The sequence below is a fragment of the Haliotis cracherodii genome, unplaced genomic scaffold, assembly GCF_022045235.1.
Source record: "Haliotis cracherodii isolate W230 unplaced genomic scaffold, xgHalCrac1.p SCAF_22, whole genome shotgun sequence".
NCBI lineage: Eukaryota > Metazoa > Mollusca > Gastropoda > Lepetellida > Haliotidae > Haliotis > Haliotis cracherodii.
The window spans coordinates 6,598,451-6,623,810 of record NW_027266278.1 but is presented as its reverse complement, the minus strand read 5'-3'; the positions used below and the strand labels follow the sequence as shown (position 1 = coordinate 6,623,810).

General features: G+C 42.0%; 1 protein-coding gene across 1 annotated transcript in view; it reads right to left on the bottom strand.

The window, feature by feature from the left end:
* LOC139471500 (uncharacterized) overlaps positions 1–25,360 on the bottom strand; it is a 147,211-nt gene that overhangs the window by 44,886 nt on the left and 76,965 nt on the right. The window contains exons 86-111 of the mRNA XM_071253857.1: positions 25,044–25,279; positions 22,940–23,123; positions 20,202–20,325; positions 19,787–19,881; positions 17,945–18,127; positions 15,959–16,139; positions 15,181–15,350; positions 13,970–14,097; positions 13,566–13,809; positions 12,185–12,356; positions 9,747–10,002; positions 9,132–9,249; positions 8,526–8,698; positions 7,912–8,071; positions 7,597–7,794; positions 6,942–7,184; positions 6,560–6,719; positions 5,340–5,575; positions 5,013–5,143; positions 4,599–4,752; positions 3,748–3,969; positions 2,843–2,936; positions 1,841–1,961; positions 1,288–1,433; positions 1,024–1,157; positions 444–719 (exon numbers count right to left, since the gene is read on the bottom strand). Of these exons, the coding sequence (XP_071109958.1) occupies positions 444–719; positions 1,024–1,157; positions 1,288–1,433; positions 1,841–1,961; positions 2,843–2,936; positions 3,748–3,969; positions 4,599–4,752; positions 5,013–5,143; positions 5,340–5,575; positions 6,560–6,719; positions 6,942–7,184; positions 7,597–7,794; positions 7,912–8,071; positions 8,526–8,698; positions 9,132–9,249; positions 9,747–10,002; positions 12,185–12,356; positions 13,566–13,809; positions 13,970–14,097; positions 15,181–15,350; positions 15,959–16,139; positions 17,945–18,127; positions 19,787–19,881; positions 20,202–20,325; positions 22,940–23,123; positions 25,044–25,279 (4,539 nt within the window). The remainder of the gene's footprint in view (positions 1–443; positions 720–1,023; positions 1,158–1,287; positions 1,434–1,840; positions 1,962–2,842; positions 2,937–3,747; positions 3,970–4,598; positions 4,753–5,012; positions 5,144–5,339; positions 5,576–6,559; positions 6,720–6,941; positions 7,185–7,596; positions 7,795–7,911; positions 8,072–8,525; positions 8,699–9,131; positions 9,250–9,746; positions 10,003–12,184; positions 12,357–13,565; positions 13,810–13,969; positions 14,098–15,180; positions 15,351–15,958; positions 16,140–17,944; positions 18,128–19,786; positions 19,882–20,201; positions 20,326–22,939; positions 23,124–25,043; positions 25,280–25,360) is intronic.

Here is a 25,360-nt window from a genome sequence, read left to right as displayed (position 1 = left end):
CTTATATTGCGACGTGCATGCACGTGTATGTGCGTGTGTATGGCTGCTTGTACTAGTCCGAACTGATGCCGATTTATAGTGCTAGCACACTGAGATACCATGCCGCAGTTTAACATGAATACCCCACTCAGACACAGTATACTGACTCCGAGCCGACCAGTCCTTGTTTTAGCCCCTTAATGCCGAGCGCCAGACAGGGTAACAACAAGTACCATCTTTTCACGTCTTTTGGTATGACGCGGCTGGGGATCGAACCCCGGACCTTCCGCTCTCCGGGCGGACGCTCTACCATTAGACCACGGAGGCGGTACAGCTTATTAAATGCTAATTGCCTTCATTTTCACTACACTGACTACGACGTTTACCAAGTACTACGTCTACATCACACCATTCACTAATTAAACCATATGGTATCGGTTTATGCATCAATTATGTGAGCTCACCAGCCTCAATGCCAATGGATTCCTCGTCAACGTTACCATCGCTGCCAAACTTGTCCCAGTTGGCGCTGACTTTACTTTTGGTTCGGAAGAACTCAAGGTCAAATCCCACGACATCTCCATCATTGACCTGTCCGGGCACCAGGGGATCATCCTCGATGGTGATGCCGTTCGACCTGATGGTGTAGGTGTAGTCCATGGCGTTGGTCACACGTAGGTACTGGTAGTAGCGTTCCATGTTCTCCATGCTCAGCTGGTCGTTGACGCCATTGGTTCTTCCTGGAATTGCAGAACAATTGATGAGATTCAGCTGCTGAACCAAGTAAAATATATTTTAGATTTGAATATGACGGATTATACAAATTGAAGGATCTCAAATATCTAAAACCTTTAGGCGCCTTTTCAATTTACAACTTGGTCGTCGAATCTCCACAATATTTTACATATGTGGAATAAAGTTAAATCTATTTTGTTCCTATAACTTATTTCATTAACGACAAATGGAAAATACATCTCCACGTAAAAATTAAAAAGGCCTTACAGAATACATGTGATCAGTGTCAACTGCTGTCACAACGCACACCTTCTGTATTGAAGTACTCCTGGACCCTCAGACCGTCAGCCCTTTGTATTGCCCACTCATACTTGACCACTGGACACGGGTCACCTGACACGGCCCACTTGGCCCCCATTCTGGACAGACTTGTCTGGAAATCACTGTAGAGAAACAAGAAAGAAAAATGACACTGTGCGTTTTCTCAGTCTATCTTGTGGGTCTGAGTTGTTGGTGTCATGCTTTTAGATAGATATTCATAAAGCTTTACACTGTATTCCAGACAATACTCACAGGTCTCCATCGTGACTGTCGCCATCCCAGATTCCAACATGAGTGAGCGGCTCCAAGCCCTGACTAAGGTAGGACATGTAGATACCGTTAGACGTGGATATTGTGCTGAGGCCAGCTCCATTGGTAGCTTTTACTGTCACAAATATCTGTAATTTGAAACTCATCATTGACATACCACTTAAAGTTTGCTCGGATGACCCTATTCCGTGATATAAAAACACACAATATATTCACAACACTGAATAGTATCTATGGATGCTTGTCGGAAAACGCTTTTGGACACCAGAGCTCCGATGATTTCCTAAAAATGAAGTGTGCCATATTTCTGTCGGGCAAACACATTACCTTGACACGGTTCCGGCTGAAAAATGTTTTATTAACCCATCAGTGAGTGAGTAAGGGTTGACGGCGCTTTGAGCAATAGTCCATCAATATCACGGCGAGGGACACCAGAAATGGGCTTCAGACATTGTACCAAAACACATCAGCCCTATATTCACTCTTATCATTCTACAAGTTACAAATCATGTCGAGAGTCAAATATTTATCTCACTTGTCTTACTCCCTTCAGTACCAGGCCCGTGACCGACAGGTATCTCTTTGTGACGTCATCAGTCTCAAAGAACCCTCTCAGCTGCCCCCCTCCGGGTGAAGTGCCAACAGCTATCTCGTATCTGAAGAAGCCAAACCAAACAACATATATATATATATATATATATATATATATAAAAGATATGCAACACCAGTAGGGCGTATTCAGTGAGTGAGTAAGTTTGGTTTTACGACGCTTTTAGCAATGTTCCAGCAAAATCATGACGGGCGACACCAAAACTGGGCTTCACACATTGTACCCTTGTCGGGAATCGAACCCGAGTCTTCGGCGTGACGAAAGAACGTTTTAACCACTAGGCTACCCGACCGCCCCAGGGCGTATTTAGAACAATGGCGGTATCAGGATCATGGGCAACAGACCACCCTTGCAGCTGTCACCCCTATACAACCAGACACACCGAGATTATAGGTGCTGAGGTGTTTCCGTGGGGCGTAGCGGTCAGTACCAACACTAGGACCATGCGGAGGCTGGGTTTCGACATTTTTAGAAATATTCTAGCAAGATGATGGTGGGAGACATTAAACATGGGCTTCAGACAAAGTTTTGTTTTGTTTGTTGTTTAACGCCGCACTCAGCAATATTCCAGCTATATGACGGCGGTCTGTAAATAATCGAGTCTTGACCTGTCAACCCTATAAATGACATCATGAGCATCGATCCACGCAACTGGGATCGATTACATGTATCAACCAAGTCAGCAAGCCTGACCACCCGATCTCGTTCGTCGCCTCTTACGACAAGTATCCTTGTGGGAATCGAACCTTGGCCTCGGCTTATCTAGCGACAGCTATGAAAACTAAGTTACAACACTGATCCCTTGGTCTATGAAATCATTACGATAGTACATAACGCTGGATGCTTAAATACTGGCATATTTAGCTGCTGTAAGATAGCTTATTTTGATGCAGAAGAACATATTTAATGACTGTCAGCATAACGTACTTGACAATCTCCGTCTCGTCATCAGTGAAGGTCTGCCAGGCCACGTTGACAGTGGACAGAGACTCCTGGCACACCGCGTCTATAGCCAGGCAGTCTGTGGACAACAGATTCAATAATGAAATACAACAATTGAAAGCACCAGCGTGAATATATAGTATACATTCGGGTCCATTTCCTTTTTTTCAGAGCAGAAATATGTACACACATGACCTGATACTCGAATACAGAGCCAATACATATGAAAGTTTGTAACATAAGTATATATTGCTATAAAGTACCCTTATAGAATACTGTCGAACTGTTATCAGTATGCAAAATCATGGATTGTGAAGGGCGTTGGAGTGAGTGAGTGAGTGAGTTGGGTTTAACGCCTCTTTTAACATTATTCCAGTTATATGACGGCGTGTCAGCCTCATGTGGGAGGAAAGCCCTCAGTGATGCAGGTCTCAGACGTTTACCACTTCGGTGAATCCCACGAGCACGGGTATGGTGCTGACAAACCTAGAAATATGATCGGGGCGAACCGGGATTCGAACCCACAATCATAGGTTTCTGGCGTGCCCAAGGGACGCAACTCTGCACAGCGAATGGCGGCGCCTTAAACGACTGGGCCACCCGTTTCCCCGAAGGGCTTTGGAACAAGATAATGGAAAAGGAAAGATGACAGTTTTGCCTCTGTACTAAATGTGAAGGGTTGCATTTGACCCTTTCACGAATACGGTGCAGCAATGTTGGGCTATTTGCCTAAAGAAGACAATAATGCCCTTTGCGCATTTCATTGTATTTAGATCTATTTACATGTTCAGAGTCATAATGCAAAACTGAAACCGACACAGCCCTTTCCTTAACCATTTAGACAACAGTACAATTCCGACTATATCAGTAGCATGTGTTTATGAATCTACCTTCCTCTGTGTCACACTCGTAGGTGTTGAGTTTCTCGGTGATGACCTCGTCGGTGACGTTGATGATGTAGACAGACTTCAACTCCACCACAGTGCCCGGCGCCGGTGGTGTGGTGTCCACGTACATGGCGTTGGAGCTGCTGGATGACGTCATTCCAACTTGGTTGATGGCCTTGACCTTGGCGTAGTAGCTCTTACCATGGACAAGATCACCAGCTAAGCCTTCGCATGAAAACGAAAAATATGTATCATATGGGTATCTGAAAGAAATTCATAAAATATTTAGAAAATAGAAATGTTTGTTTTTGTGTTGTTTACGCCCCATTCAGCAATATTCCAACTACCGGTATATATAATCGAGTATGTGTCCGACAAACCAACCTATGTCATGAGCATCAATAAACGACATGTTGTCAACGAAGTCCTTTCACCCTTACCCTGATGCAACCCTACCACATGGTAGTAGATAGCTGAGAGACCATTCTTACCTTAAAAGGGGCGGTCGGGTTGCCTAGTGGTTAAAGCGTTCGCTCGTGACGCCGAAGACCCGGGTTCAATTCCCGACATGGGTAAAATGTGTGAAGCTGATTTCTTGTGTCCCCTGCCGTGATATTGCTGGAATATTGCTAAAAACGGTGTAGAACCATACTCACTCACTCACCTTAATATCCAGGGGGGGGGTCAGTCTGCACTGGTTGTTCTCACATGAACATGACTCTGAACATGCAAATACAGACACATGCACTATGCGTACACCAATATAAACTTCAGCTATAACTGAAAAACGATTTAGTGCACCCAGTTGTGAAAATTATTATGTTTACAAACAAACATAATTGTCCTTTCTGTACCTGAGACTAGATATTTGGCAGCATGTCCCGGCAGTTTGACAGGTGCTACGACGTCCTCCAGCCCCTCATGGGAGCCTATAGCGAACTCAAACTCTACAACCTGACTCTCGGCATCGTAGAACCCTGTCCATGTGCACTCCACGGCAGATCTTGGCTGTCAACATGTATGGAACGAATATAATAGTAAATGTGGCTTTAACATTCATTACATAAATCAAAGGTGAGATTATATCTAAACATAACTAACAACATCTTTTCAAATAAATAAAATATCATAATTGTTACATTACATCAGATTATAATAGTTACAAAATGACTTATATCTGCCTTCTGTCGATGAAGAATTTATCCTTATTGCAAATGGTATTATGTTTCTTATTAATGAAACCATTGCTATTTGATTGCAGGCATTACCTGAATAAATGGTGGACAGGTCAGGACACCCTCGGCTGGTGATGACAGGTCCACAACAAGGTAAGGGGAGATAATACTAGCAGACAATCCCAGTTCATTTTCGGCTGTTAGAGTCAATATATTTGGCTTGCCTGTAAATGCAATACATCATTAATAAAACTGACATGTTCCATAAACATCACACGGTTTTTTAATTTTTTAATCAAGTATACGTATGTTTGCTTGCAAGTAGATGATCAGTCTTGATCCCTCTCATAAAGGGTGAATAATCTTGATATTCTCATATTAAATTCATTATTTTTGTTTCTGGACCCTGCCAGTTCTTACCATCAGTTGTGGGTTTGATGCCAGTGGGTAGCGCCCCCTCACCGGTCAGCAGGATCTCCGCCTCAGTCCGGGGCTGGACATCCTCCCCGTGGGGGTAGGTCCCCACAGAGTAGTACATCTTCTTGACTGGACACTCACTGTCTGCAGCTCTCCAGGAGGAGGAGATGGAGTCCACCTCAGTCTGGTACAGTGTCGTGGTGGGGGTCAGTCTGCTCTGGTTGTTCTCAGAGCCATAGCTGCCAGGGAAACATGGACAATGTTTAGTTGACGTACATTGCGTTTGTGAGAGGTTGCTCTGGTTGTTCTGAGAGCCATAGCTGCGAGGGAAACATGGACAACGTTTATGTTGACGTACATAGCGTTGGTGATAGGTTGCTCTGGTTGTTCTGAGAGCCATAGCTTCGAGGGAAAACTCGTAGCTTTGACTAAGATTAATCAGATCAGACTGACCAAGGCAGCTTGTAACCGCACACCTCAAGTTTCACTCGTAGCTTTGACTCAGATTAACCAGATCAGACTGACCAAGGCAGATTGGAACGCGAACTTGACATGTTTCACGAGTGCAGGCTGGCAAGTTTAGTTAGTTGACGTACGTAGCGTTTGAGACCAGGGTGTTATGATTGTTCTCAGAGTGAGTGAGTGAGTGAGTTTGATTTTACGCCGCTTTTAGCAATATTCCAGCAATATCACGGCGGGGGGACACCAGAAATGGGCTTCACACATTGTACCCATGTCGGGAATCGAACCCGGGTCTTCGGCGTGACGAGCGAACGCTTTAACCACTAGGCTACCCTCAGAGACATAGCTGCGGGGGAAACATGGACAATGATTAGTTTACAGTACATATCACTGAAGCAAGTCTGTCCTCGATGGTCGTACAGTCGTCTTTGTCAGTGAAACCTGAACAGTGCTTAGCGGGTTTTTTGGACACTTGTGGTGTACGGTTACAAGCTGCCTTGGTCAGTCTGATCTGGTTAATCTGAGTCAAAGCTACGAGTGACACTTGAGGTGTACAGTTACAAGCTGCCTTGGTCAGTCTGATCTGGTTATTCAAAACTATGTGTGAAAAATGAACAATGGTTAGTTGACAGTACATTTTGATGGGGTCAATTTGCTCTGAATCATGCGAGCTAAAGTTAACAATGCAAGAATGATATCTTCCTGACAAAATATACATGTCTTCATTGTCAATATCCGTATATTCCCTACAAGATGTCTACCTTTCCATGGTGATGGCAGGAGGCGTAATATCAACAGTAAACCCATCTGACGTAGATTCAAGGATGTTGCCTGCGTTGGTGATGCCACGGACTGTGGTGTAGTATGTCGTGCCGGATGACAGAGGTAGAACAGCCTGGCCAAACCCCATGCTGGAGATACCTACATGAGACATTGCCATGTTTAGCAGGTAGTAAACAGATATGTTCTTGATCACCATCATGCACATGCATTATATGAAGTTAACGTACAGGGAAACATTGCTAGGGCTTGATAGTACAAAATAATTGTGTCTCCGTCTACCCTAGCTCCTGAGATGCCGTTTGATATCATGTCTTCATCTATATCACATTGCATTCCCAAACCGTAAATCTTTTAACCTACCATTTCCAGGAACATTGGTCTCTGATTCTTCATGTATGAGACCCGCCATGATGAACGGTTGCACTTCCTCGCCACCAGGTGTCGTGCCAACCGCCCAGTCATAGTACGTCACACCGTGCTCGTGGCTCTCAAACCCGGCAAACTGTACCGTCACAACTCCCGCGTCTTTCTGGTAGTCAATGTCGCTACCGATGCCCATGAAGTTAGCTCTCTCGGTCGAGTCGGCGCCGTCGATGACAATACCTTGGGATAGAGATTTTTTTCAGTGTTCGCGTATGAGGAAATGCCAAGATGTCCCTTCTTCCACTGGTAGACAGGATAAGGTGAGGTGAGGTGAACATGGGATTTAACATTACGTTCAATATTATTTCACTCATATAGCGACGTGCACGGACATGTTTGTGTGTGTATGTTCGAACAAGTCCGGATACATGTCGGTTTAATGGAGCTAGCCTACTGAGATAGCTCACAGCCAACCAATCCTTGTTTAATGCCCATGATGGCAAACGCCAGGCAGGGAAACAACGAGGACAATCTTTTAACATATTTTGTTATGAGGCGGCCAGGGGATCGAAGTATGGCTTTCCACTTCGATAGGAGGGACATTACGATGATGGTGATGAGGATGATGAAGAAGATAAATGAAGCTACGAACCTGTCTTATCCTGCACCACTACCCTGATGGGGGTTGATGTGATGACGTCACTAGTCAGATCAGCTCCATTGCTCGTCTTCACAGACACATAGTAAACAGGGGTCATCGTGTCAAGGTCAGTCACGGTCAAGGTCAAACCATCAACGTATTTGTTCCTATCAGAACCAACATCCTTCCAATCTAGAATATCGGTTCCACCTGAAAGACACATTTCTGACAATACACGTTTGAAGTGAATCACATGTACGTTACAAAACTATTTCATGTGTTCATTATGACCATTTGTATTATAAGTCATAACAACGTAGAACGGACCTCTACTTGTTCCAACGGCGACCATGTAAGACTTGATACCACTATGAATGTCTGTGGCAAACCACGTGGCCTTGATACCGCGTGAGTCAGATTGAACTATGTAGCCATCGATGACTTCTTCCACATTGCCGGACAGGATACCAGCATACACCCACTTCATCTGAATCACATTAAAACCGTTATAAGTAATCTATTCCTTGACATCATTTCTCACACATCTGGGCATGTCCCTATTGAAGAGGATCAACCAATGCAGCAAGTTGTGAGTGAGTGAGGCGGTCGGGTAGCCTAGTGGTTAAAGCGTAAGCTCGTCAAGCCGAAGATCCTGGTTCGATTCCCGACATGGGTACAATGTGTGAAGCCAATTTCTGGTGTACCCCGCCGTGATTTATCAGATTGAAAGTAATCGTCAAGGCGTGGTACATCAAGAAGAATGAGGAAGGCATACCTCTTTCGGGAATGAGTGAAATAAAGAATGATTTAACATCTAGACTACATTTCTATTACTTTTCTGAGCTTTGAACAAAATTCTATTCGACGTCGAGTCATGGTCAGATTTGTTACTTTTACCTGCTTATTTACCTTTTATCTAAATACTAAATTAGCATTCTTACCTTAGGTGGAGTATTATCCAATAGTACACCATTGGTGTCATAGGCGGCCACGGCCCCGGCTTTGTTGGCAGCTCCCACTCTCACACTATACAGGGCGCCTGGCTTGAGCCTTAGCCCTGGTTGACTGAGGCTATGGATGCTGGGGTCGCTAATAATCGCCCATTTTCCAGATTCTATATTGTATGAAATTGTAGGGCTATAATGCAATATGAATAACTAATTTATCAGTATAGTTTCAATCAGAAATTGGGTGTTATTTATTGTGAATTAGCCCAACACCTGCTGACCGTGTCATTTTCCATAAACATGAACCATTTCCTATGCTGCAAAGAAGCAGATGGAGCAATTGAAAGTGTAGTCAAATAACTATTGTCACGGAACAATTACAAAGCATGTTGTGAGATACTAGATTCCGGTTGTAATCATAAGGACTATGTCATTTTGAAAACAAGGACAAAAGCATTTCGTTAGAAAATATTAACTGGATACGATTTTTAAACTGAATCATACAGGAAACGATGCTTAACATTTTCCCAGGTGTATAGTTTACAACCACTCGTATGACCAAATTCATCCTACCAACCCGGATATATTTGATGTACCAACCCGGATATATTTGATGTTTTGACCCTTGGTACAGTTGATACACCCTGTACTTGAAATGATCCAATCCAGATTCTTCATCTATGAACTCAAAGTTGGCTTCGACAGTGGTGTTAGACAGCTGAAATAACAATGTTTTCCATCGGTTTCAGAGAACCTAAGATCCAGAGCCTAACACTGGTGTCAATCATAATGAAAAGTAGATATACCCCAAACGCCTCCTTAAAGGGACAGTAAACGGTTGAATGTTTGTTTAATGCGTCAGTTTTCATTATACAGTGGGACAGTAAATGGTTGAATGTTTGCTTAATACGTCAGTTTTCATTTTACAATGGGACAGTAAATAGTTGAATGTTTGCTTAATGCATCAGTTTTCATTATACAATGGGAGAGTAAACGGTTGAATGTTTGCTTAATACGTCAGATTTCATTATACAATGGGACAGTAAATGGTTGGATGTTTGCTTAATGCATCAGTTTTCATTATACAATGGGACAGTAAACGTTTGAATGTTTGCTTAATACGTCAGTTTTCATTATACAATGGGACAGTAAACGGTTGAATGTTTGCTTAATGCATCAGTTTTCACTACCGGTGGCATCCCGCTACAGCCTCACCTGGAACTCCGCATCTTTGTTCTGTTCACGTCCATCACCTAGGAACACCATCCTGGGCGGAGTGAGATCCACTACAAACCCATCTGTTGTCTGTTCTACAGTCCCCAGGGCGTTGTTGATGGTTTTCAGCTTCATCTTGACAACGTCCTGATGGTTCAGGTGGAAGTTGTGCCACTCGATCTGGCTGACGTCTTTGCCCAGAGTCTTCCAGTCTTTTACTACCTCAAAGTTAGGAGCTACCGCAAAGTCAGGATTTCTGAAACATTTGAAATACACAAAGGCAAAATGTATCTTTAGAACATAGTCGCTACACCAGGGTACTCATCTACATGTATGTAGAATACGTTTCATAATTGCATAAACCTTAAGTTAGCATTTTATGCATTCAAACCATAAATACTCTCGAAGCAATTTGAAGGGTTGAGACAGCGACATTGTCTTAATGATTTGTTCTCCAATATGCATACTTAATTACAATCTGCTTATATTAATTCGTGTTCCTCGTGTTCGCCCAATGAACGAATGCACACATGAACATCTTTTTATACAAGAGCTTCCGTCGGATTCAACATAAAGACTTGTTGTGTGTAGCTCTGTACATGACGTGGTGTAGTGGATAGAATGTCTGCCCCGAGAGCAGAAGGTCGATGTTTCCCTCCCACTTACTTTGCTCTGTGTATCTGTACAGCTTATTCGGGGCCACTATAGTTCCTCAGTGGCCCCACCATCCCACCCGTACACACAGTCACTTACTTTGCTCCATGTATCTGTTACTGCATACTCTCTGATGTCTGACTCGGGGTCACTGTGGTTCCTCAGTGATTTCCCTCCCACTTACTTTGCCCCGAGTATCTGTACAGCATATTCGGGGCCACAAGAGTTCCCACAGTGTCCTCACCACCCCACCCGTACACACAATGACTTACTTTGCTCTAAGTACCTGTACAGCATACTCTCTGATGTCTGACTCGGGGTCAGTATAGTTCCTCAGTGATTACCCTCCCACTTACTTTGCTCTGAGTATCTGTACTGCATATTCTCTGATGTCTGAATCGGGGTCACTACAGTTCCTCAGTGATTTACTGCCCTCTTACTTTGCTCTGAGTATCTGTACCGCATATTCTCTGATGTCTGACTCGGGGTCACTATAGTTCCTCAGTGATTTACTTCTCACTTACTTTGCTCTGAGTATCTGTACTGCATATTCTCTGATGTCAGACTCGGGGTCACTATAGTTCCTCAGTGATTTACTTCTCACTTACTTTGCTCTGAGTATCTGTACCGCATACTCTCTGATGTCTGACTCGGGGTCACTATAGTTCCTCAGTGATTTACTTCTCACTTACTTTGCTCTGAGTATCTGTACTGCATACTCTCTGATGTCTGACTCGGGGTCACTATAGTTCTTCAGTGATTTACTTCTCACTTACTTTGCTCTGAGTATCTGTACTGCATATTCTCTGATATCAGACTCGGGGTCACTATAGTTCCTCAGTGATTTACTTTCCACTTACTTTGCTCTGAGTATCTGTACCGCATACTCTCTGATGTCTGACTCGGGGTCAGTATAGTTCCTCAGTGATTTACTTCCCACTTACTTTGCTCTGAGTATCTGTACCACATACTCTCTGATGTCTGACTCGGGGTCACTATAGTTCCTCAGTGATTTACTGCCCTCTTACTTTGCTCTGAGTATCTGTACCGCATACTCTCTGATGTCTGACTCGGGGTCAGTATAGTTCCTCAGTGATTTACTTCCCACTTACTTTGCTCTGAGTATCTGTACCGCATACTCTCTGATGGCTGACTCGGGGTCACTATAGTTCCTCAGTGATTTACTTCTCACTTACTTTGCTCTGAGTATCTGTACCGCATACTCTCTGATGTCTGACTCGGGGTCACTATAGTTCCTCAGTGATTTACTTCTCACTTACTTTGCTCTGAGTATCTGTACTGCATACTCTCTGATGTCTGACTCGGGGTCACTATAGTTCTTCAGTGATTTACTTCCCACTTACTTTGCTCTGAGTATCTGTACTGCATATTCTCTGATATCAGACTCGGGGTCACTATAGTTCCTCAGTGATTTACTTTCCACTTACTTTGCTCTGAGTATCTGTACCGCATACTCTCTGATGTCTGACTCGGGGTCAGTATAGTTCCTCAGTGATTTACTTCCCACTTACTTTGCTCTGAGTATCTGTACCACATACTCTCTGATGTCTGACTCGGGGTCACTATAGTTCCTCAGTGATTTACTGCCCTCTTACTTTGCTCTGAATATCTGTACCGCATACTCTCTGATGTCTGACTCGGGGTCAGTATAGTTCCTCAGTGATTTACTTCCCACTTACTTTGCTCTGAGTATCTGTACCGCATACTCTCTGATGGCTGACTCGGGGTCACTATAGTTCCTCAGTGATTTACTTCTCACTTACTTTGCTCTGAGTATCTGTACTGCATATTCTCTGATGGCTGACTCGGGGTCACTGTGGTTCCTCCACTGGGTTCCTACTGTGGCAACGTGGGTACTGAACTCAACGTCGTCAAAGCCATCCCGTATACCGTCAACAACTTCACCCGGCACCGGGGGAGTCAGGTCCACGATCACTGGAATAATTATGAAGATTTAGAGCAAATAAACACCAAAGGATGTTTAATGTGAATGACTGAATGCTGTGTGGCGCTGTTGTCACCATATTTCAGCATATCACGGCGACCTGTAGATACTCGAGCCTTGGTCAGGCAAATTATCTGCTGACTGATGCAAAATGGGCTGTGCCGTCGGGGTACCAAGTTAACGAGAATTTAATGTATACAGTATCTGTTGTGTAGAAATTGTCCACAAATAGTTTAGCTAACGCAGATTTATTATATAGAGTATATTTTGTGTCGAAATTGCTAACAAGACGTTCAGTTAACGAGAATTTAATGTGTACAGTATATGTTGTGTCGAAATTGCCCACAAGACGTACAGCTAACGAGATTTTATTGTAAACAGAATATGATATGTCGAGATCTGCACATGACGCCTAGTTTATTCACATACACTCCAAATGTATGTTCTTACAATTTCTTAATATCACAGTGCCCATCTGAAATTGTTTACTTCCATCTGACATTGCATTGCATCCATCTGACATTGTATTATCTCTATCTGGCATTGTATTACATCTCTCTGACATTGCATTTGCTCCATCTGACATTGCATTACCTCCATCTGACATTGCATTACCTCCATCTGACATTACATTACCTTAGTCTGACATTGCATTACCTCCATCTGACATTGCATTACCTCAGTCTGATATTGCATTGCATCCATCTGACATTGCATTACCCCCATCTGACATTGCATTACCTCCATCTGACATTACATTACCTTAGTCTGACATTGCATTACCTCCATCTGACATTGCATTACCTCCATCTGACATTACATTACCGCCATCTGACATTGCTTTGCATCCATCTGACATTGCATTACCTACATCTGACATTGCATTACCTTCATCTGACATTGCATTACCTACATCTGACATTGCATTACCTCCATCTGACATTGCATTACCTTCATCTGACATTGCATTACCTCAATCTGACATTGCAATACCCCCATCTGGCATTGCATTACCTACATTTGACATTGCATTACCTCGATCTGACAGTTACCTCCATCTGACATTGCACAACCCCCATCTGACATTACATTACCTCCATCTGACATTGCATTACCTTCATCTGACATTACATTACCTTCATCTGACATTACATTACCTTCATCTGACATTGCATTACCTTCATCTGACATTACATTACCTCCATCTGACATTGCCGATACGTTCAGCTGTTTGTGGCCAGCGTTGAATGCGGTGATATAGATATTGTAGGCCTTGCCGTGTTCGAGCCTCTGGTCGGGGTCCAGTTGGAGACAGGTCTCGTGTGTCTTGTGGTCAAGACTGACCGGCTCGGATATCGTTGTGTTTGTGTCATCAAGAACCGACAACTCGTAGTGGGAAATACCAGAGTCAGGGTCATGAAACCCAACCCAGTTTGCGCATATCTGTTATAGATGCGGAGACATATATTTAAATTTAGGGAATTGCACTGAATACAATATTACAGACAAAAGAATCAAAGGTGCTTGATATTTCATCCAGAATATCAATTGTTAATATGTGAAGAATGTTTATCTCTGCCGTGGAAATCACAAATGACCTTACCTCGTCGGCATCTTTGGTGAAGTTGAGGTCAAGCTTGTAGACAGGTCCATCATAAACTATGCCTGGTTCAGGGGGTGATGTGTCGACGACGATCGCATGGTCGGACACCCCCACTTTCCCCAAATCAACTGAAAAACAAACATTTTTTATCACATAGTATGAGGTTTGTATGAATATTTGCCCTGTATTGATAAGGCTTAAATTCTCTCGTCTATGTGTTCCCGCTGCCACCTATTTTGACCCATTGTACTGCCCTGTAGGACTGTGAGTCTAACCCGTGTTTCAATTTAATATACTATTGATTATTCATTGATCTTGTTTGGTTATTTACTGATTTCACAATTTACTATTAAGCTCTGCACGTGCCGAAAATCTGGGTTCTCCTCCGTGTTTCAACTTGGGAATCAACTCTTTCCCCATTATTTTGAAAATATCAAAGTGTGATTTTCTTAATTATCTTGCAGGTTATAACCTCTGGGAAATTCGCTGTTAATAATGGTATGTGTACTGGACTTTTCAAGCAATTAAATATATCGAGGTGAATGTTTTGGTTGTGATAAGTTGCTATTATTCACTAGGTTTTCATCACTGTGAAGAGGCGTGTTATTAAAACTCACCATTGTTGATGACCCTGCCAAGCTGTAACTCACCGTTGTTGATGACCCTGACAAGCTACAACTCACCGTTGTTGATGACCCTGACAAGTTATAACTCACCAATGTTGATGCCCCTGACAAGCTGTAACTCACCATTGCTTATAGCCCTTACACGCTATAACTCACCATTTTTGATAAACCTGACAAGGTAAAACTCACCAATGTTGATGACCCTGACAAGCTATAACTCACCAATGTTGATGACCCTGATACACTATAACTCACCATTGTTGATGACCCTGACAAGCTATAACTCACCAATGTTGATGACCCTGACATACTATAACTCACCATTGTTGATGACCCTGACAAGCTGTAACTCACCAATGTTGATGAGCCTGACAAGCTATAACTCACCAATGTTGATGACCCTGACATACTATAACTCACCATTGTTGATGACCCTGACAAGCTGTAACTCACCAATGTTGATGAGCCTGACATACTATAACTCACCATTGCTTATAGCCCTTACATGCTATAACTCACCATTGTTGATGACCCTGACAAGTTATAACTCACCATTATTGATGACCCTGACAAGCTATAACTCACCATTATTGATGACCCTGACTTTAATCCAGACAGGAGTTCCACCTGGGATCTGGAACTGATGGGTGATATCGCCATCATTGTGCGAGGATCTCTGCCATTTCATGTGATGACAGTCACGTTTGGTCTGCCCCAGACACAAGTCTGCTTCTCTGATGTCGGACTCCGGGTCACTGTGATACATTAGTACATGATATACTACTAACCATTTGATAGGAATAGTGAGATAGTTCTCACTGTGACGTAGCGCGACAACAGCTATTCGAACTTTGTATTTATGTTTAACCAAGTTGAAATGTGGCTTCACAGGACTCTGTTCCATGACACAATATCCGAGAAATCAGTTACTGTCAGACGGGGGCGGTGGGTAGCCTAGTGGTTAAAACGTTCGCTCGTCACGCTGAAGACCCGGGTTCGCTTCCCCGACATGGCCTGGGTACAATGAGTGAAGCCCATTTCTGGTGTCCCCCGTCGTGATATTGCTGGAATATTGCTAAAAGCGGCGTAAAACCAAACTCACTCACTCACTTACTGTCAGACGTCACCTGGATACCCCCTAACACCAGCAAAGATCGAGTAGTATATATTCAAACAATCACGTTAGTGCTTGTTCTGTAAAGGGGTTATTGATTGGGTGAGACAGCGTTTGTTTTAAAAACGTATGAAAAACATCATATTTAAACTAAAACATGACGTTCATTGTACAAACGATTTTGAGTCAGACTTCTATTGATCTAATTGTTTGTTGAACCGGAATTAAAAAAAAAACACTAAAAATTACCTGGCGTTAAACTGCGCGTTAATGGTGAATGTATCTTCGTTGTAGGAAATATTATAGATCTCATATAAAAACGGTGGTGTGTTATCAATGCCAAGAGGCGTTGTGTGACAGATTGTAGTCGCTAACGGTCCTCCATACTCGACCTTGTTCAGGGCTCGTAACGTGACGTAATACTTCCCATCTGAAATCAAACAAACTAACATTAATATGGATCCCGAGTCAACATGAAATAATACTCAAAATAAATTAAGAACACCCTTTGATAATAGTGAATCTGTCAAGATAGATTGTCTTACTTTCATAGCTAAACATTACCGTTAGAGAAAAGAGAAATATATCACGAGGCCTTAAAACAAGGCACCTACTTATAAGCATTTTCTTCAACACAAGTTTCCATCTTCCTGCGCCATTTTAGATATATCACGAGGCCTTAAAACTAGGCACCTAATTATTAGCATTTTCTTCAACCTAAACTGCCATCTTCTTGCGCCATTTTAAATATATATCACGATGCCTTAAAACTAGCACCTACTTATAAGCATTTTCTTCAATACAAACTGCCATCTTCCTGCGCCATTTTACAAATATCACGAGGCCTTAAAACTAGCACCTACTTATAAACATTTTCTTCAACACAAACTGCCATCTTCCTGCGCCATTTTACATATATCACGAGGCCTTAAAACTAGCACCTACTTATAAGCATTTTCTTCAACACAAACTGCCATCTTCCTGCGCCATTTTACATATATCACGATGCCTTAAAACTAGCACCTACTTATAAACATTTTCTTCAACACAAACTGCCATCTTCCTGCGCCATTTTACATATATCACGATGCCTTAAAACTAGCACCTACTTATAAACATTTTCTTCAACACAAACTGCCATCTTCCTGCGCCATTTTACATATATCACGATGCCTTAAAACTAGCACCAACTTATTACCATTTTCTTCAACACAAACTGTCATCTTCTCGCGCCATTTTACATATATCACGATGCCTTAAAACTAGCACCTACTTATAAGCATTTTCCTAACACAAACTGCCATCTTCCTGCGCCATTTTACATATATCTCGATGCCTTAAAACTAGGCACCTACTTATAAGCATTTTCCTAACACAAACTGCCATCTTCCATTTTTAGTATTACTTTTCGGTGTCATCGCGTATTTTCAGAGATCCATTCATTCGATGCAATCAATACATTGCATTTGAGTGATGGACAATTTGGGGATTCCAGGTTAGGATTGGTCTCGAGCTACCTACGCCCATGCTAAGCAAACAAAGAGGCGAGTGAATGGATCGGGTGGGCAGGTTTAGTGACTTTGTTAACTGCGTTTGATTTTACCCCGACGTTGTGGGACGTTGTCTTACTTCATTTTCATAAAAAATAAAATGCTAATTAGGTCAACTGTTGTTGTTGGTAAGCGCATGTATTCCAATTTACAAACGATTATTACAATGGATGATCAAGAAGTATAGTGAGGCCATGTCATTACATATACTTACTGTCTGGGGGCACGGGTGGCCCAGTCGTCTAAGGCGCCGCGATTCGCTATGCAGAGTTGCGTCCCTTGGACACGCCAGAAACCTATGATTGTGGGTTAAAATCCCGTTTCGCCCCGATTATGTTTCTAGGTTTGTCAGCACCATACCCGTGCTCGTGGGTTTCACCGAAGTGGTAAACGTCTGAGACCTGCATCACTTCGGGCTTTCCTCCCACATTAAGCTGACACGCCGCGATATTACTGGAATACTGTTAAAAGCGGCGTTAAAACCAACTCACTCACTCACTCACTACTAACTGTGTTGATGATCGTACGAGGTGAGATGGCATGCCATTGTCTGCTCCAGGCTAAATTACTTACAGATTGCCATTATTTAGTTGAAATATTGTTGAATACCTTTAAGAACAAAGACACAACATGGGCAAGGCATCGATAGTTTGATCAACAGTTATACCAGGAATAACAACAGTACCTGGGAGAGGGTCATAGGGAGCCCTTGGAACGATGACACCTGTATTTGTCCACGCTGATTCGTCAAACAGGTTTCTGTGAGGGTCATGGTGGGGGTGGATCAGCTCCTCACAGATTTGTCTCCCCACGGTCCAGGAGTAGCCTAGGATGCCAGTCTCTTTATCCATGATGCCGTCCCAGTTAGCTGAAACAGGGACACAGAGCAGATATGATCTTGACCTGCTATCGCGCACCCGTCTTACATGGTGCTTGAAGGACAAGACTTGTATTTTGTTTGTATTTTGACAATTATATGTAATGATATTTAAAAATGAACTACATGGAATGTATACCACTATAGAAACAAAAGCGACAAAACTATTTCCATAATCAGGAGAAATAATAAAAGCAGAGCCCAATGTACGATTCCGACGATAGCATTAGCATGTGTCACGAATCATTTTCTAATAGTGATAATACCAGGTGTTCGCGAAAAGGTGAGCGTATCTCGACCCACCGGCGGCTATAGAGCACAATCAGTCTCGGGTTTGATATTTCAGCAAACCATATTCCAACCAGATTTTATTTCGAAATTTATCATTAGCTTTATTTATTTAGTTTGAAATTAATATTAGCGATATCTCTTTATATCACTTTAACGAACGGGTCTATATACTTCCTAAGCGAGTGAGTGTTGTTTAACACCGCAGTCAGCAAGATTCAAAGGACACTATATCACGCCCTCCTGTAAAGATTCAAGTCTCAACCAGAAAAAACATTGAGTGAATGAGTGAGTGAGTGAGTTTTACGCCGCTTTTAGCAATAATCCAGCAATATCACGGCGTGGGACACCAGAAATGGGCTTCACACATTGAACCCATGTGAGGAATCGAACCCGGGTCTTCGGCGTGACAAGCGAACGCTTTAACCACTAGGCTGCCCTACCGCCCCTTAGAAAAACATTGACCGGAGGTGTGCCAAGATGACACGCAAACGGCCAAGGCACCTCCTGAGTTCCCGATCCATTCATAATGACAAAGCATAGGTTCCTGTTCTACACTTAAAAGTCACGCGGGTAAGTTCAGGTAATGATGATATTCGTCCACCCGATAGTCGGCACTTTGCAAGAAATACTATTGCTGTTTGGAAAGTTTAAATTTGCACAAACAAGGGACATTTGCTAATAAGTACGATTTCATTGACGTATGGTTTCGTCTCTGCTTTTCTCATATATATGTACAGTTTGGGGTTGTAAGCATATTTATCATCCAAAACTGGCTCCCTAAGGAGATATCGCTTGGATTAGATCAAGCGATATCTACACTGTAGATATCGCTGCAATGAAATTACATCACAATGCTTTGCAGACCATTGTGACGTCACTGGTTACCATGACGTCACAATCAAATGACATCACTAATGGCTCTGCTACTGAGGCTGTTAGCTGTACTTTTTACACTGAAGACACTGCTAATTACTGTCTACAAATTGAAAAAGGTGGAAGAATGATGTTGAATGATAAATAAAATCTCACCCTCGTGTCTTTTGATATCAATATATCAACACTCGTTGATAAAAGTGGCAAAAATCCTCGGCAAGCCTCGGAATTTTTCAACTTTTATCAACTCGTGTTGATATATTTGATATCAAAAGACACTCGGGTGAGATTCTCTATGTACAGGACATTTGTTTCAGCATTGACACAGTCATCACAGACAACAGCTGATGATACTAAGCATGCAACGTAGTGAGACATTGGTCGCATGGGGCCATTAGCTACGATTATGTAGCGAGTCGAACTACTGGCGATATATATACTTGAAACAATAGGCATGTAGAAGATTTAGAACACTCATCAACAGACCTGATATGAATCTGCTGGCTCTAGTATAGAGAAGGTCGGTAAAAGGTATGTCACCATTGAAAATTGTTTTAGAACCAGGACCGTCATGGATAATTCTGAAACACAGAATGTCGATATTTGTGATATAAACTCTAAAGATAAATGTTTGATAATGATAATGTCTAATTGTTGAAGGTCTATCAGACAACATAGTACTCCCGTTATACAGGTTCCATTTGACACTGTAGTGGAATGATCAGTTAAGTATTCCAGGAACCGTTCTGATTGTGCCATATGAGGCCAATGATTACCTGTACCTCAAAAACAGAAATGCGTAGCTTGAATACATATTAATTGTAACCGTAAACTATTGAATACGATCATGGATTGGTACATGTATCAAGTGAACATTGTCATTCAAACACTTGTCTCCCACCTGTGGTTTTTAATTTGATTGTTGGCACCTCGACACCTGAGTCTCCACTCTGATCTGTCATATGGAGCCAAACTGGCACACGACTTCACCTCCATGACATCCAGACTGACATGTGCAAGTGGACCTGAAAAAGTAGTGTTATTTCAAAATCCTTCTTTTGTAGATAGAAACAATGAGTGAGTGAGTGAGTGAGTGAGTTGGGTTTAACGCCGCTTTTAACAGTATTCCAGTTATATCACGGCGTGTCAGCTTAATGTGAGAGGAAAGCCCGAAGTGATGCAGGTCTTAGACGTTTACCACTTCGGTGAAACCCACGAGCACGGGTATGGTGCTGACAAACCTAGAAACATAATCGGGGTGAACCGGGGTTCTAACCCACAATCATAGGTTTCTGGCGTGTCCAGGGGACGCAACTCTGCACAGCGAATCGCGGCGCCTTAGACGCCTGGGCCACCCGTGCCCCCAGATAGACACAAGGATAAAGCATAGAAATATACACAGCAAATAACATATGCGCGATTACAGCCAGTAGTTAAATATATATCATGAACTATCAGTCGATAAACTCTATGATTTTATATGCATCAGAAAATAATGATGTACATTTATAACACGCCTGATCTATATCCTGAAATATGCTTGAAACACAAGAAATGATAACTTCAAGTACTGGTGGTCGTTGTTCGCCATGAACTCACCTGACATATGTTTGATTAAGGTCTGAACATCACAATAGCTTCATGTGGGAGTATTTCATTTATATCATGGCATGTCAGCTTGATGTTGGAGTGTTTCAGTTTATCATGGCATGTCAGCTTGATGTTTGAGTATTTCAGTTATATCACGGCATGTAAGCTTCATGTGGGAGTATTTCATTTATATTATGGCATGTCAGCTTCATGTTGGAGTGTTTCAGTTATATCACGGCATCTTAGTTTGATGTTTGAGTATTTCAGTTACATCACGGCATGTCAGCTTCATGTGGGAGTATTTCATTTATATCATGGCATGTCAGCTTGATGTTGGAGTATTTCAGTTATATCACGGCATGTAAGCTTCATGTGGGAGTATTTCATTTATATTATGGCATGTCAGCTTCATGTTGGAGTGTTTCAGTTATATCACGGCATGTCAGTTTGATGTTTGAGTATTTCATTTATATCACGGCATGTCAGCTTCATGTTGGAGTATTTCATTTATATCACGGCATGTCAGCTTGATGTTGGAGTGTTTCAGTTAAATCACGGCATGTCCGTTTGATGTTGGAGTGTTTCAGTTATATCACGGCATGTCACAATAAATACGAGTTCAAACGTGTACTTGGTCATCATCAGCAGGTGCAGTCGGTTGCCAACGATGCGTGTGTGTGTAAGCTTGGTGTAACATCGCTTGCAACAGCATTTCAGTTGCATCACGGCATGTTAGTTGAATGTTGGAATATTTCAGTTATATCCCGGCATGTCAGTTTAATGTGGGAGTGTTTCATATAAATCACGACATGTCAGCTTGATGTGGGAGTATTTCAGTTATATCACGGCATGTCAGTTTCATGTTGGAGTATTTCAGTTATATCACAGCATGTCAGCTTGATGTTGGAGTATTTCAGTTATATCACAGCATGTCAGCTTGATGTTGGATTCTTTTGGTTATATCACGGCATGTCGGTTTGATGTTGGAGTATTTTAGTTATATCGAGGCATGTCAGCTTCATGTGGGAGTATTTCAGTTATATCATGGCATGTCAGCTGGATGTTGGAGTGTTTCAGTTATATCACGGCATGTCAGCTTGATGTTGGAGTGTTTCAGTTATATCTTGGCATATCAGCTTGATGTTGGATTGTTTCAGTTATATCATGGCATATCAGCTTGATGTTGGAGTGTTTCAATTATATCACGGCATGTCAGTTTGATGTTTGAGTGTTTCAGTTATATCACGGCATGTCAGCTTGATGTTGGAGTGTTTCAGTTATATTACGGCATGTCAGTTTGATGTTTGAGTGTTTCAGTTATATCACAGCAACAATTGATTAGATTCTTGCAAGATTAATACTGAACTAGAGACAGCGTGGCCAATTCCAACTCTTTACTCAAAGCCAAAGAATGTGTAAGGTACATCATAGACCTGAGTTCCGAAGCAGAGTGAGTGAGTTATTTTTGCTTATAGTGTGTTCACGGAGAGTTTCGATTTTAAGAAACAGATGATTCTCTTTCATTTACGTCCATTTTGGAATCCTTCATCAAAGGTAATACAGGACAGCCAAGTTTGAACCAATCAAAACAATGTGTCCACATCAGCACTTGTTCACATATCCGCGGCCATTGTTGTATAGTTTAACGTGAAATAAAAACGATAAATACCTTTCCTTATTATTAAAACATCTGTGCCAAAAACAGTGTGCAGTGTACAATTCCGACTACATAAATAACTTCTATTCTAATCATTTTTGAAACTCAGAAACGTGCAACGTAGATCGTGTTAGGTAGGCAGAGCATGTATACTGTTTTGTTGGTCATCTACCACCTGCCACTCGCCCTTCGTTAAACCGCTGATCATCTATAACGCTCATCAATTATTTTGACCCCAAAGGTAGCGTTGTAGTGAGGGATCACTGTATATCATGTGTATGGATAAGAACACAAGAACATGTATGAGTAAGTGTCACAACCTCTGTTCTTCAAAAAACATCCCAAATACAAACAACACAATAGAAAGCTAAGGTTCTTTATAAAAGAATTACCTGGCTCAGGAGGTGTTAAATCAACAATGACCCCTTTGCTATGGAGGATGGACTCGAACTGAAGGTCGTTGATGAGGTGGATGTTGAAGTAGTACATGACGCCGTGACGTAGAGACAGATCCTTGTAGATGAACTCGTGGGCAAGACCAACTCCAAGTCTCTCAAAGTGAGCATACTTATCAGACTACAGGTAAATAAAAAGCATTGGGTTATATACACTCACACTGCTATTAATTCCTGTGAATATTCTAATTAATCTTTAACACAGATATTTGTATCTGACACAAACACAACACAGCTATGACAACTATTTCCCTTTCCACGTTAGTAGATAACATTTAAGAAGTATCCCACTGGCGACCTCCAGTGCCTCATTAATATGCAAATAACGCATGATGTCATAGGTTAATAAAGGGTCAACTGACCGGATGTAATTATGCAATTAATTACTTGATCATTCGTTATCGAGATCAATACCAATCCTCAAAACGGGACCATAAACAATGGATCTCAATCCTCAATCCTCATTGCTATCCTCAAAATGTAAATATGAAGGATAGATGTTAATCCACACTCCTCGCTCTGTCGGATTGCGGTTCGGGGGCAATTGCCCCTTCCCCCTTACGTGTATTGTTATGCCAGCCCATCGTGTTGTGGTTCGGGGACAATGACCCCTTTAACGTCCCCTGATGCAATACGTCATCGCATTTGCGTACTCCATAATATTTCGCATCTCGGTCATTAATCACTTGTGAACTTATCAACAATGTTATTGTGTAATGTCAGTTTAGATTATCCTTCGTTAGGTGTGTAATCCCCCCAAAATAACAAATTATACTGTTTCTCTCTTAATTACACACTAGAGGTGTTCAAGTGTATCGTTGAATTCAACTGCATGATTTGTAGTGTCCTCTCAAAAATGTTAAGTGCATAAAAAGTAGAAAATAGGATATGAAAATTCTTTATTTTCAGTGGATTCAAATTAGAAGGTGAAGAGAAACAATGAATGTTATCTCATAGCCTTAGGTTAATTGTATTTGTATATCAATGACCATAAAATGAACCAATCGATAAATTTACCCACTGGTTGGTCTGATTTTGTAGGCGATGAACATACCTGCTTAATGCGCGTGTTACTATACATCCCGTCCTCCAGGCGTGTGTGGCGGGTGTGTCAACAATCTTGCTCGTTAAAACCCTTGCATAAATCGTGATCATAGATGCACAAGCATCTTTTCTGTGTTGACAGAATGGTAGATCTCTCATTTGCAGACCGTCGCATGATCCTGCGGTGAAAACATCTGGTGGAAAGAACCCCAAGATCACGATGATCGGGATACAAGGGGCTAGCCGACTCATTATCGAACGAGATCTCTTTCCTTCTTTAAAGGTAAGGAAAATCTTGTTATTAGTTATATTAGTTTATGCTTTACAACCCGCAATACAAATAATGATTGTATTAAACATACTATATTCTCCTCTGGAGATGGTGACCCTATTTGACCTATGACGTCATGCATACATTTGCATATTAATGAGGCACTGGCGGTCGCCAGTGAGATAGTTCTTAAATGTTATCTACTCACATTGCCTCTTTGTTAATATATAATGAAAAGTACTGTGGAGATATCTTGCTCATCATGTCTCATCACGCAAACCAATTGTCTAAGGCGTCGCAATTTGCTGTGCAGAGATATGTCCCGGTTCGCCCCGATTATGTTTCTAGGTTTGTCAGCACCATACCCGTGCCCGATGTGGTAAAGGTCTGAGATCTGCATCACTTCGCGCTTTCCTCCCACATAAAGCTGACACGCTGTGATATAACTGGAATACTGTTAAAAGCGGCGTTAAACCCAACTCACTCACTCACTCACAATATTGTCAGATTTATTTGGTATACATTGTCTTATTGATTTTTGTTCGATAACCAAGTCATCAAGGTGGACTTAAAGCAGTTTAGACATAAGGCCTTATTTCACTCTCGTGAAATATCAATTTAATATTTGGCACATAAATATGGTATTTAATCAATAAAACATACATCGGTGGTTCTCATTTTAATCTTAAACTATAGCTTCATTCACCTTCACAAAATCAAACTCACAATGAAAATCTTGTAGTCGTGTCCTTCAATGCCCTCTAATAGTTCACAATGTCCTTTAGGGCCGTAGTCGTAGTTGACGCTCATACACTTGGTCTCCGGGAACTTCATACACTCCTTCACACAAGGCCCGGCATGGTTCATACTGAAGAACTCGGCAAACACCGGACCAATCAGTCGGCCGTTCTTCAGACCCGTGAAATGTTTCAGCGCTTCGTGGCCAGCATTGTCAGATGCAACTAGACAATTTGGAGCATTTGTATAGTTTTAGTGGATATAGATATCATGGAAATACTACCCAGCAATTTTCCATTTGCTAC